The sequence below is a fragment of the Podarcis tiliguerta genome (assembly GCF_965153285.1).
Source record: "Podarcis tiliguerta genome assembly, chromosome: 1".
Taxonomy (NCBI): Eukaryota; Metazoa; Chordata; class Lepidosauria; order Squamata; family Lacertidae; genus Podarcis; species Podarcis tiliguerta.
In genome coordinates, this window is record NC_139534.1 from 112,501,096 (window position 1) to 112,515,248 (window position 14,153).

The following is a 14,153-nucleotide window of genomic DNA, read 5'->3' on the forward strand; positions in this document are numbered from 1 at the left end:
CAATATGAAACGTTTAAGTTCAGTGAAATAATTGAATGAAAGGTGCAAGAATGTCTGATTGGGGTAACCCTAAAAAGTTCAAAGGGAGGGAGAAAATAAAGAATTGCTTTGACATTTAAGAGCTAAAAACAGAAGTCTGCAGCAAGCTTCTCAGGCACAGAACCCTCAAAGCAACTGTTGGGACTCCACATAGTTCAGTATCAGATACAGTGGTACCTCAGGTTACATACACTTCAGGTTACAGATGCCGCTAACCCAGAAATAGTGCTTCAGGTTAAGAACTTTGCTTCAGGATGAGAACAGAAATCATGTGGAGGCAGCGGGAGGCCCTATTAGCTAAAGTGGTACCTCAGGTTAATAACAGTTTCAGGTTAAGTACGGACCTCTGGAACGAATTAAGTACTTAACCCGAGGTACCACTGTATACAGATTCGCAGTGTGACTGTCTGGGAAGAGTAGGAAGTGCAGTTCTCAAGACACAGGAAGAAGAAGAAAGAGAGGGAGAAGGAGAAGGAGAAGGAGAAGGAGAAGGAGAAGAGGAATCAGCTGATAGAGCTAGATAGGAGAAGGAGCTCTGAAGGGGGAAAGGGTACTTCAAGCCACATCATTTAAACACACACACACACACACACACACACACACACACACCCCAGTTCATCACTAAGACCTGACAGCTCCTTTAAGTTACCAGGTGACTGTGAGGATTCTAGAGGATTTGGAGGGCAAGGTTTTATTTATTTATTTTGCAAGGCAGTTTTACAAACCCCACACTGGATATGCTTTCAGAAGAGACACCGGAGGATCAAACTATTGCAGCAAGCGGCTTACCAATCAGAGACGCTACTGCAATGCCATGTCCATATCAATGCAAGATATGGGTGTGCTCCATCCAAAAGTGCAGTGTATAAACATTTATAGAAATAAATATGTCTTTAAAAAATCCCAAATCTGATGCCCTTGTGTGGCCGTGCTCAATTCTGTTCCTTGATACACCATGCTGAAAAAGGTCCTTTGTTGTTGTTGTTTAGTCGTTTAGTCGTGTCTGACTCTTCGTGACCCCATGGACCAGAGCACGCCAGGCACTCCTGTCTTCCACTGCCTCCCGCAGTTTGGTCAAACTCATGCTGGTAGCTTCGAGAACACTATCCAACCATCTTGTCCTCTGTCGTCCCCTTCTCCTTGTGCCCTCCATCTTTCCCAACATCAGGGTCTTTTCCAGGGAGTCTTCTCTTCTCATGAGGTGGCCAAAGTATTGGAGCCTCAGCTTCATGATCTGTCCTCCAAGTGAGCACTCAGGGCTGATTTCCTTAAGAATCCTTAAGAAGATACGTCTGATCTTCTTGCAGTCCATGGGACTCTCAAGAGTCTCCTCCAGCACCATAATTCAAAAGCATCAATTCTTCGGCGATCAGCCTTCTTTATGGTCCAGCTCTCACCTCCATACATCACTACTGGGAAAACCATGGCTTTAACTATACGGAGCTTTGTTGGCAAGGTGATGTCTCTGCCTTCGTCCTAGTCAGCTCTAAATCAAAATTTCAACCTGTTTTCTGCAAGGGGCTTGTGCAATAATGAAGCAAGTTGAGCACATCCACACAAAGGCCCCATCAATTTTATTTATGAGTCCTGTGGGACACATATATGGGTGTGTTAGTTCTGAACTGGCCCACCTTCTGTTGTTGGAAGCTTACACCACAAAGGGAACCAACCCACTATTGGCACCTGCTGTAGCCTTGAACAATTGGCTTCCTGTTTTCGAAGCAGAGGAACCTGTACCTGGCTTCCATTACACTCTGGGTCAAGTTCTGTTTAGCAGTACAGAAAACATAAAGGTGGTTCAAAATGCGGCCACAGGACCTTGCCCCTAGTTGGCAGTATAGCCAAATTTTTATTTTTTTTTAACTGTCTGCTCCTGCACAAAGTTTGGCAACAAGCTGCGGAGGGAAAAGATGCTGCAGCTGAAATCACAACTCTTGCTCTCACCTTTCGGATGACTGCAATTCCACAGCGCTGACTCAATGTAAAATGCATTTGCCCCATGTGACTCAGGAGATAAGGGCTCCAGTGCTGATTTCCAATGGAAGCAGAACATATATACTGTAAATGGCTACCCCTCGCTTATACCCACCTCTCTTTTATTCTCCTTATTTTCTTCCACACCAAACTAATTTCAGCTGGGAAAGTTGCAAATACTGTTCCACTATTTTTGAAATTTAAGAGGACAGAGCATCGCAAGGCTACTCACCAGACAGAGGATCTTTGCCAACTATCAAGACGTTTGGCAAATTCATAATGATCAGTTGCTGGAGGACCTCCTAAAATATGAAAAAAGAGGAGATAGAATAATGAAAACTAATGCCAGTTGTTTTTAGAGACAATTGTTCTTAAAGCAGTTTTGAGAATGTAGTACTTTACTAGTTATTACTATGACTTGCCTAGACAAACAGACTACTGCCTTGAAGAAGTAAATTTGTTCATGGAGGCAGCATCAAAACTCATTAAGTGAGACTTCGGCTTTTAGAGCACAGCTGCACATTTGCTAATTTGGTGAACAAGATCCTCCATAACATGTATGTGTATATGTGTGTTTGCTTAGTTTTTTTGTGGGCGGGGGGACAAGAGAAAGCAGCAGGGGTGATTCTGAGGATGCTTTACAGTGGTATCTCTGGTTACGTACTTAATTCATTCATTCCGGAGGTCCGTTCTTAACCTGAAACTGTTCTTAACCTGAAGCACCACTTTAGCTAATGGGGCCTCCCGCTGCCGCCAGAACACGACTTCTGTTCTCATCCTGAAGCAAAGTTCTTAACCCGAGGTAATATTTCTGGGTTAGTGGAGTCTGTAACCTGAAGCGTATGTAACCCGAGGTACCAATGTACTGTGCTAAGGCTGGAGCAGAGGTAGGGAGGTTGCAACAGATTATCTTCCATTTCCTTGTAAGATCATTTCAACCACTACTTTTGCTTTCAAAGCTCTTTATTTTTCCAGTCTCTTGTTTTTCTCTCTCTCTCTCTTAACCTATTTTGTCTTCAGTGTGCCAATATCCTCCTCATGGGCTACTTGCTCTCATTTTATGCCCCCCTTGTTTTTCACTTGTGCCCCCTTAACATTCCAGCATCCAGGTATGTACATCTCTCCTTCCTTGCAAATGTTTAAATGAGCAGTGGGGAACCTCAGACATAAGGACCAAATGTGGCCCTCTGAGACCCTCTATATGGCCCTCACAGCTCTCCCCATGCCAGCCCCCTCTCTTTGCAGGGCACCCCCCTCACTGCTTTGCACCCTAAGTCTTTTTTCCTGCCTGACATGTTTCCTTGAACTTTTATAATGCCTCTTGACTGCCGGGATAGAATACAGAGAGGGGTGAGATACAGTGTGCAGAGAAACCAGTCTACTGTACAATTTAAAAACATTTTTTGCCCTGCCTACTTTTGCTTCTGCCCCCTCCTATCCCTGGCATGTGGTTCTCAGAATGCTGCCCAGAAAGGAAAGTGTCCCCTTGGCTTAAAAAGGGGTCCCCTGCCCCTTGTATGAAGCTTTTCACTTGCAAATGACCTCTAATCTCTGCCTCTCCCCCAAATTCCCTCATTTTTTTAGACCAGCAACATTTGCTCTTTTAAATATATATATATATACCATATTTTTCGCTCTATAAGACGCACCAGACCATAAGACGTACCTAGTTTTTGGAGGAGGAAAACAAGAAAAAAAATATTCTGAATCTCAGAAGCCAGAACAACAAGAAGGATCGCTGCGCAGTGAAAGCAGCGATCCCTCTTGCTGTTCTGGCTTCTGGGATAGCTACGCAGCCTGCATTCGCTCCATAAGACACACACATTTCCACTTACTTTTTAGGAGAGAAAAAGTGAGTCTTATAGAGCAAAAAATACGGTATATAGTGTACAATGCCAAGCGGTTTTATCATCATTACTGAATGCAAAGGTCTTATAATGCCTTCAAATGAATGTGAAGTGAAGGACGTGGGCATAGAACCATAAATTCCACTTCCTGTCTAGGGGCAACTTTGCATACTCTAAAATGCTCCCTACCGAGAGGCCCTGTGGCTGCAGACTCATGCAGGAAGTAATGCATGAGCTGGTGGAACCATGTTGGCAGGTGCTGCTTCCTGGAAGCAATTCTGGTAAGCATAGTGGCATATTTTTCAGCGGCTCCGTCGATAAGAATCTGTATATTCTAGAACTTTTGAATTAAGCTGCACGCCCAAAAGAAAGCACTGAACATCTAGAGATTTTGGGTTTTTTAAATTAATTCATTCTGCAGTACATTGATCAGACAAAACTAACTACAAAATCCATTCTAGTATACAGCATACGATAAATTCAAATGGGGTGGACGTATAGGAGCAGGGGTCGGCAACCTAAGGCCTATGGGCCACAAGCAGCCCATGGGGGTTGCTTAAGCGGCCCATGGATCCCCCCTGCCCACTTGGGGACCCCCGCCGCCCGTTTGGTTGGTTCCCGTGCACTGCACTAAACCAGAGCGGAGCGGAGCGGGGACCGCCTTCCGCGACACTGGCCGGCTTCCCATTGGCTGCAGAAAGCTCCTGCAGCCAATGGGAAGCTGTGCACGCCTCCTCGGTGCTGGAAATAGCATTTGCGCATGCGTGCGCACACGCACTCTGGCCCACCGCGACATCTGCGGGACCGTGAACCAGCCCAAACCACAAAAACTTTGCCAACCCCTGTACGGGAGCAAACTCTTAGGGGTCAAGGTCTATCCAGCCCCATCCAGTAAAAAAATTGAGGGGGCCTCCAAGTTGATGGGCATTAGTATTTTACTACCTCTTACTTTTTTGCTCATTGGGCAGGAGCCACTTGCCACTGGTCAGGCAAGTGAAGAGCCAGGTGCTTCCTCACCCTCTCCTGCACCACTGTCTCCCAGAACCAGGAGGGGATTGAAAAGAGGTAAGCAGAAGAAGTGTCCAAGTAGCCTCCATACGCACAGCTCATTGGGGGAAGGTACATAACATGATGGAGGTGGAAGGGGTCCCCTGTTGCTTCAACTGCTCCATGGAGTGCAGACCTGGGAATAGCTGCCTAAATGCTAGATTGGTGTGTATAGGTCTCCTGAGCTGTAGAAGGGACTGTCAACAGAGACACCAAGATCAACGTATCCCAAGTCTTTGACAGCAGAGAGTTAACTATCTGCCGTGTGCATTCCTTTGGCTGGAAAGAGCCCTTGACAGATGCTGCTCAACTACAGCTCCCATCATCCCTGACCATTGGGGCCATGCGGATTGGGAATGATGGGAGTTGGGAATCTAACAACATCTAAAGATGCCACAGGTGGCCCATCTGGAGATTGTACAGGTTTCTTATTGCCCAAAAGACCTGTTTACCATCAAGGGCAAACTTTCTACTGCACTTAAGAGAATTTTTAATTCATTAACAAATTTAGCTTCATTCTTGGAGTCTGAAACAAGGATGACTAGGCATTTCCTCATGTCAGAAAAGTACGCAGCCACCATGTGGTTGCGCATTGCAGTACATTCATGCTTGTAGCTTCTTAATACACACATTTTTAAATTTAGAAAAACACACACCATCTGCTGGGACCACCACATGCCCATCATCAAAAGGTCATCCCTCGTTTTTGTCCTTACTTCCGCATGCCAATATAGACTCCACTGTCATATTTGCTTGCAAATCAGAAGTAGTACACCTGTCATTTGCTGGGGCTGCTTATAGCATTCTAGTAGCCAATCCACAAACACCCAACCAAACCTCAAGCAAGTTTTATATGAACACCTGTTGCAGATAAAATGTCCTACTTGTTTTCAAGCTTCTTTGGGGATTCAGAATCAACTGGGCCTGCATGAAAAGCAACGCTGACCTAAACCCACAAACACGCACTTCTATTTTGGCTTCAGACTATCACCACAGAGTCATCAAGATCTAAGCATCCCCACCTCGCTTAGATAGGCAATCTCATCCTGCCTTAGATCAGACGCCAATGTCTTTACGTTAACTTTCAGAATTCATCTTTTAATCCAAAGAATGAACAGAGCTAATATGAAATCACATTTCAATCTTGTACCAACTTAAAAAGGGGACCAAATAAATAATTCACAGGGTACAATCCGCTGACTCTTGTAATCTAATGCCTGAGCCAAGTAAATTCCATTTGTTGATTACCCACAGGACAATGCTGAGCAGTCTTTTGCTATTCACATGTAATTAATAGGCAAACACACAAAAATCTATATGTTCACAACTGTCCTTGTTGTCCTTATCAACCTGCAGTCGATGGATAAGTTGCCCAATTTCCCCCTAATAAATACATAAAAAATAAAATGACAATTCAACTTTCAATCCTTATACATAAGCTAATATAGATTTATTCGTAATAATATGGTCAGTATGTTGTTCTTAATAATACTGTATATTTATTTATTTAGAAAATGGATAGACTCCTCAAAATGTTCTCCAAGGGGTGTGTAAATCACAATCGCCAGATATTATTCTTTGTTTATTTATTTGGATCTTATGATTTATGTGGAAGTGGTTCAACTTGATTATGCAGCTTTTGATTTTTTTTTTTTTGTTTATTGCTTATGACTACTTTTGTTATGTTTGCACCTGTGTAATTTTTTATATGTTGTAAACTGCCTGGAGCATGGTTTTAACTTTGTAAAGGTGGCATACAAATAAAAGGACTGAATGCTTGATATTAAATGTGAAAGGTTTCAAATATTTTAAATGCACTGTTTTTAAAAAGATTTGGGCCCCATACAAGTGAAAGAGGACCTCTTTCCCTATAGGTTTATGAAAATCAGTGGGAAGCCCTTCCTGCCACTCTGAGAGATTTGGTTCATGAGGGGGGCCTTCGCAGAGATGGCCCCCAGGCATGTGGAATGCCCTCCTCCCAGAGACATACCTATACCACCTCTGGCCTTTTAAAACTGAAGAATTGGTTCTGGTATCTTCCCTGTATGGTATTGTTTAGGGGTTACCATATTTGCAGGAAGTAGTCTTTTGTGTTGTGTTTTTATATGCTGTAAACCTTTCTGGAACATTCCTGTTAATGGCAGATTATAAATAAACATATAAATAAATCTATATTATAGTTATTAACACAGGGCACATACAAAGTGATTAACACAGGGCACATACAAAGGTTTCGGCAGTGTGCATTTCTTCTCCTGTGTTCCTAAAAAAAAAAAAAAGCACAGTGGTACCTCGGGTTACAGACGCTTCAGGTTACAGACTCCTCTAACCCAGAAATAGTACCTTGGGTTAAGAACTTTGCTTCAGGATGAGAACAGAAATCGTGCAGCAGTGGCGCAGTGGCAGTGGGAGGCCCCATTAGCTAAAGTGGTACCTCTGGTTAAGAACAGTTTCAGGTTAAGAACGGACCTCCAGAACAAATTAAGTTCTTAACCTGAGGTACCACTGTACCTTAGGATTGCACTCTGCAAGGTAGGAAGCTCTTAAGTTGTCGCAACCAGATATGTACACTATGATACAGTTGGGTGTTAAGTAGTCAATGCCATAAGTTTTCATAATTATAATCGGAATGTAGTCCAAGGAACTCAACTCCAAAATTTCTACTCTGGCATTCTTCTAAAAATCCAAAATTTCATTTACCGTATTTTTCCATCTATAAGACGCCCCCATGTATAAGACCCCCTATTTGTGGGGACTCTGATGTAAGAAAATGGGGAAAGATCTATCCGTGTATATGACGCCCCCAAATTTTGGACATTATTTTTTAGGGGGGAAACCTAGTCTTATACACGGAAAAATACGGTACCTTTTTTAAATTTTCCCAAGTCCCATTACTAAAGCTCATTTAATCAAATATCTGCTATTCTCCGAAGAGAAATCCAATTGTGAAAGCACAGGCTTGCAAGCTTTTACTGCCAGCAGCATATTTTGCTAATTTAATCACTGACTGGAAATAAAAAAAAGAAAAGAAAGAATCCTATTGATTTATCCTCAACTTTTCACTCTAAAGCGTGTGCAAGTATCTCTTCGTGTTTATATTGCTCTCCAGTTAAATTAGCCTGGATTTTTATTTGATTCCACTCCCGAATGGCACAGTGGTGGTTTCTCTGTAGTAACTGGTGATAATAAAGTGTGGTTGTGTTAAGAGCCTGTCACTTAAGATTACAGACAGCTAAAAAATTAAATCCAGCTGCTCAGCACATGTTGCCAGAGTCTCAAAGGCCCACATGTATCCTTGAGGGAAAACTAGAGGCCCAGCTGCACTATACATTTTCAGCAATACTGTGTAGGTTTGCAAAAACAAACTCTTCCAACATAAATTGTAAGCTTTTGGGGGCAGGGCTCCATGATATACCCACAGAAAAGAGAAGCGGGGGTTCAGATTTGAGAGGGCCTTTGGACAAAAACTCCGGAGTGCTGTTGTTACTGCTAGATAACGGTAAAGGGACCCCTGACCATTAGGTCCAGTCGTGGCCGACTCTGGGGTTGCGGCACTCATCTTGCTTTACTGGCCGAGGGAGCCGGCGTACAGCTTCCGGGTCATGTGGCCAGCATGACTAAGCCGCTTCTGGCGAACCAGAGCAGCGCACGGAAACGCCGTTTACCTTCCTGCCGGAGCGGTACCTATTTATCTACTTGCACTTTGACGTGCTTTTGAACTGCTAGGTTGGCAGGAGCAGGGACCAAACAACGGGAGCTCACCCCGTCGTGGGGATTCGAACTGCCGACCTTCTGATCGGCAAGTCCTAGGCTCTGTGGTTTAACCCACCCGTGTCCCACCGGTGTTACTGCTACTCATTCACTAAACTTCTTCCTCTGGCTACTTTGTGAATAACCAGCTAGCAAGAAAGTTGAATGAAGGATAATGCACTTCCTCCTTGCTTCTCTCACAACTAACTCATTCAGAGAGAGCAGCTGACCAGGCGGCGGCAGAGCCAGGGGGCTCCAGAAGCTGGCAGTGGGGTCCTTGCTGAGGCACTGGCCTTGACAGGTGACCAGCTATGCTGACCACAGGCACCAGCTCTGGAAGATGTTTCAGATGCCATCACTAGTCATCATCAGCGTTCAAGAATCTGAGACAAGGCTACATCACCAATTATCTCCATTTAAAGTAATCTGTTGTGCATCTTGTGTAGAACTAATACTGTTAACGCTAATTCATTTGCTGAGCTTTAGTTTCTCCTCCTCTGGGGTTTTCCTCCTACTGATATGAAGCATCTCCCATAATCAGCCAAACGTTTCTGACTAGGGTGGCTTTTTAAAAATACATTTTGGTTGTCAAGGAAAAGTTCACCAGTCTTTCTTCATTAATACATTTTAGAAATCATGAGATATTTAATACTTCTCCTGGGAGTGCCCAGGAAAGTCACCAGCAAAAAAAAAATTAAAAAAATAAAAAAAAAAATTAACAGGTGCAACACAGACCTGCTAAGATCTCTTTATCCTGCCGTCTGTCACAAACACAGAAGAGGCACCATATAATCATTAACATTTACAAAAGATTAACCCACACAATACTCCCGGTTAGGCCGGTTTTTGAGGTTCCTTGTAGTATTGCCAACTTGCTTCATTTGGCTGATTCGGTTTTTTAAAAATATATGTTTTGAGGGTTGTTTGTTTGTTTGTGTTTTAATAGTTATGGTCTTTTAAATAATGCCATTAAAGTCTTTTTTCTTGTGGAAATTTAGAATGGTACAGAATTGTCTGAGAGAAAAAACACATACAAAATGTAGATTTTAATGTGTTTTGGAGGGAGTTTGTGTTAGGCTCTGAAAGAAGGGTAGGCACCAAATGCAGGAAACGAAAGGAGGGGGGGAAATGTCAGAGGGTCATAGAATCGTAGAACTGTAGAGTTGTAAGGGACCACAAGGGTCATCTAGTCCAACCCCCTGCAATGCAGGAATCTCAGCTAAAGCATCCATCACAGGTGGCCAGCTGCTCGATAACCTCCAATGAAGGAAGAGTCCACGGAAGACAATACATTTAGTTATAACTCTTATTTGGAGGCAGTTCCAATGCTATTCTTTGGAACAGAAACCAAAACCACCTTCCACACCAGGAAGTATCGAAAGCATGCATAGTTTAAGTATGTCAAGGGGCAGGAAACATTAAATTCATGTCGTCTGCTACCACACTCCTCACGAAATACGCAAACGTATCAAGCAATGTTATAAAAGTAAGGGAGGCCTGGTTGAAAGAAGAATAGCCTTGTTAAAAACCCTTCTTACTACAACAATAAACTCTGCTTACGTCATTGTGAAAGGATATCCATGCCAAGGTGTTAATTTACCTGGTCAAACCAGTTTTCTCTCCCCCCCCCCCAAAGAATGCCATGAACTAGTTGATTCTAAGAAATGGCTGGTGGGGAAAAAAAACAGCTATAGAAATTAGCTCATTCCTCTGCAAAAGCTAATCCTGCAGGAGCCTGTCAAAACGTTTTTAATGAGCAACATCCAATTTGAATACTGTAGATAGGATCAGTGTTAGAAACTCAGATATACAGTGGTACTTCGGGTTACATACGCTTCAGGTTACAGACTCCGCTAACCCAGAAATAGTACCTCGGGTTAAGAACTTTGCTTCAGGATGAGAACAGAAATCGTGCTCTGGCAGTGCGAGGTCCCATTAGCTAAAGTGGTACCTCAGGTTAAGAACAGTTTCAGGTTAAGTACAGACCTCCAGAACAAATTAAGTTCTTAACCCGAGGTACCACTGTATAAGATAATCACCAAATAGCACCTTAAACTTAGGTCATAGTCACCACAACAGAGTGTCTAGGCACCATTCCTCCCACCCACCCCAATCAGATTTATTATTGCTACTATTATATTATTAATTTCATTTCTATACCTCTTGGCCCCTGCTGATGCTCAGCCTGCTTAGGAAATACGACAATTGTGCTACCACTGCAATGCATTAAACAAACGCAACCAAACAGACTACTTTGCCTCAGCAAAAATGTCCATCAAGAGCTGAAGGAGTTATTTCAAGGGCCACTAAGTTCTGAATTAAACGGCATGAAGGGCAATGACAGGGCACATGAAAGAGATGCGCACAGCAGAGGGGATGATTCTCTCATTAACGGCATGGAAGATGTTTCACTGCACATATGCAACACAGAGACACTCAGAGGAAGCTCTTCTTAATGAGGCTAATGCAGGTTGCCTAGTCAAAGTAGGTCCACGCTACCACCCATACATCTAACCACTTGCCTCCAGGGCATGTTCCACACATTTTGTTGATGGCAACTTTAAATAAGCCTTCTCAAAAGGATTTGTTTTTGAAAGATGAAACACAGGTGAGAAGCTGCTGTTAAGGTTTCGTCCCAGTTTCTGGGGCCTGTAATAAAGTGGCAGATAACAATTTTCGGCTTAATGAGCTCTTATGAAGACACAAACAAGATTGGCTCCTCTACCATTCCTGAATATTTTATACCTAGCAGCACAGCTGCTCTTTTGAATCTGATCATTTACCCTAATATGTAAAGTGGTGGAAATGGCAGCCATGCAATACATGGCATTCACATATTGAAATGTACGGCATGTGGTAAGGTAAAGGGGACCCCTGACCATTAGGTCCAGTCGTGGCTGACTCTGGGGTTGCGGCGCTCATCTCGCTTTATTGGCCGAGGGAGCCGGCATACAGCTTCCGGGTCATGTGGCCAGCATGACTAAGCCACTTCTGGCGAACCAGAGCAGCCCACGGAAACGCCGTTTACCTTCCCGCCAGAGTGCTCCGTATTTATCTACTTGCAGTTTGACGTGCTTTCGAACTGCTAGGTTGGCAGGAGCAGGGACCGAGCAACAGGAGCTCACCCCATCACAGGGATTCGAACCACCGACCCTCTGATCAGCAAGTCCTTGGCTCTGTGGCTTAACTCACAGTGCCACCCGTGTCCCAGACGGCATGTGGTACATCACATTGATTTATTTTATTGCCATTGGTACAGCATTGCACCTCTTACTTAGTTAGCTTATAGGAAATTCTTACCTGCCCTTTAGCATAAGGTCCCAGGGCAGGTTCCTAGATTTGTTATAAAAACAAATGAAACCAAAAATGACAAATGGAACAGAACAGTATAAATTCAGCAAAGGATAGGGGTTCTAGAAAATAAAATACCGTACTTTTCCGTGTATAACACGCCCCCATGTATAATATGTCCCCTATTTGAGGGGACTAAAAATTAAGAAATTGTGGGGAGATTGCCCAGAGTTGTTGAGCTGGTTTGCCTGACTGACACTAACACTCGTGCACATCGCAAGGTCTGTCCCCTCGCCGGCAGAAGCAGCCTATTGCCTGCCCAATTGCCACAGAAACACCCAATCAACACCACCCCTTGCCGCAGACACCAATAACCCCACGTCCCCCCTAGGCACTACCCATCTATAAGATGACCCCCGATTTTAAACATGATTTTTCATTACAAAAAACAACACCAAGTCTTACACACGAAAATGTACAGTACCTTAAATGCCAAAGAGGTGTGTCTTCAGCATACAGCGAAAGCTGAAAACAATGAATATGCTTAGAAGCATCACTGTGGGCAAGGAGTTCCACAGTTTAGGGGCTACCACAAAGAATGTCCTCTCCAAGTACACCTGAGAAGGTTGGTAGGTATGGAGGTGGTCCTTCAGATATACAAACCCTAAATTGTTATGAGCTGAAGCAGTGAGAACTGAAGCAGAGCCGTACTTTGAAACTCAGAGTTATCCAAATTTTCCAAATAATCAGCTTTCCTTCAAACTTACATGAACCTGGGTGGCCACCACTCTCACAGGTACCTTGCCCAAAATGGTCATCTTCACCACTGGGCAATAGTTATTTAACACTTCTAGGTCCAACGAGGTCCTCTTAAAGAGAGGATGCACAACCACCTCCTTTAAAGTGGATTATCAATTGTCATTTGAAGATTCTGGTCTACATGTTCATTAACCTGAAGAAAGATGTTGAGCATTTTGGGCAAAATCGTTTCTGAGCTTTTTTTTAAAGGGGAATTGCCAAAAATGACACTGCCGTCATGGGTCACCATACGTCTGGACATTTTTTAGCTTTCCACCCGGACACTGCTTCTGACTGCAATACTCCAGGTATGTCCAGGAAATTCCAGATGTATGGCAACCTTATTCCAGGGAGCACTGGAGGGTGTGTGAAGAAATCAATGTATCTTGTTCAGTGTGGAAATCTGCAGCTTCCAGTTGCAAAACTTTGGCACCAGTTTTGAGGGGATCCCAGATTTTGGGGTTCGTAGTTAATGAAGCCGAAATATGTATGCCCCAGCTGCAAACCAGTCTTGAAATCTGACTAGGAAGAAATCAGCAACGTTTCTTAACATTTGTAGGCAACAGTATCTAAAACCAATTATGAAGTGCAAATACTTTTTCATCGGCAACAGGGTGACTCACCAACACTAAACAAAAAAGGAATGCATTCAACCAATCCGGTGGAATAAGCCAGAGAGGATGGTTTTAAATTGGCTACTAAAAACAAATGTTCCAGTCATCTGTGACGGCTATAGTGTTGCTTTTGAAATCTTCAACAGGTTGTCAAGCAAAAGAGCCAAAGCAAATGGCAATGGCGAAAAAACAAGAATTACTCAGTACAAGAACTCAGTACATAAACGATCAATTATGCAAAGGATTCAGCAACAATGCTTAGCACTCGAGTTGCTTTGTTGTCAAGGCAGCTTAAGATACTGAGGAACAGCTCACATGATCAGGCTTCCAGATAACAGGAATGAACCCAGAAAAGACAAAACGCTGGGTGCTCAGGATGCACTGCTAACTTTGCAACATAAGACAAGTGAAGTACACGTTGAATTTTGTCATGCCTATGGGGCCACCTCATGAGAAGAGAAGACTCCCTGGAAAAGACCCTGATGTTGGGAAAGATGGAGGGCACAAGGAGAAGGGGACGACAGAGGACGAGATGGTTGGACAGTGTTCTCGAAGCTACCAGCATGAGTTTGACCAAACTGCGGGAGGCAGTGGAAGACAGAATGCCTGGCGTGCTCTGGTCCATGGGGTCACGAAGAGTCGGACACGACTGAACGACTAAACAACAACAACAACATTTGCAAAGCAGGATGGGCTTTGGAATTTATCAGGAGCCTCAAATCCTCCAAATCAGAAATGGGGAACATGTGGCCTTCCAAAAGCTATTGGACTCTGCCCTGCTTACTGAGCCTTG

The 14,153-nt window shown here is 43.6% G+C and overlaps 1 protein-coding gene across 1 annotated transcript in view; it reads right to left on the bottom strand.

The window, feature by feature from the left end:
* Positions 1 to 14,153, bottom strand: part of CCDC88C (coiled-coil domain containing 88C) — a 109,886-nt gene that overhangs the window by 71,317 nt on the left and 24,416 nt on the right. Inside the window, exon 4 of the mRNA XM_083433206.1 lies at positions 2,246 to 2,315. Coding sequence (XP_083289332.1) covers positions 2,246 to 2,315 — 70 coding nt within the window. The remainder of the gene's footprint in view (positions 1 to 2,245; positions 2,316 to 14,153) is intronic.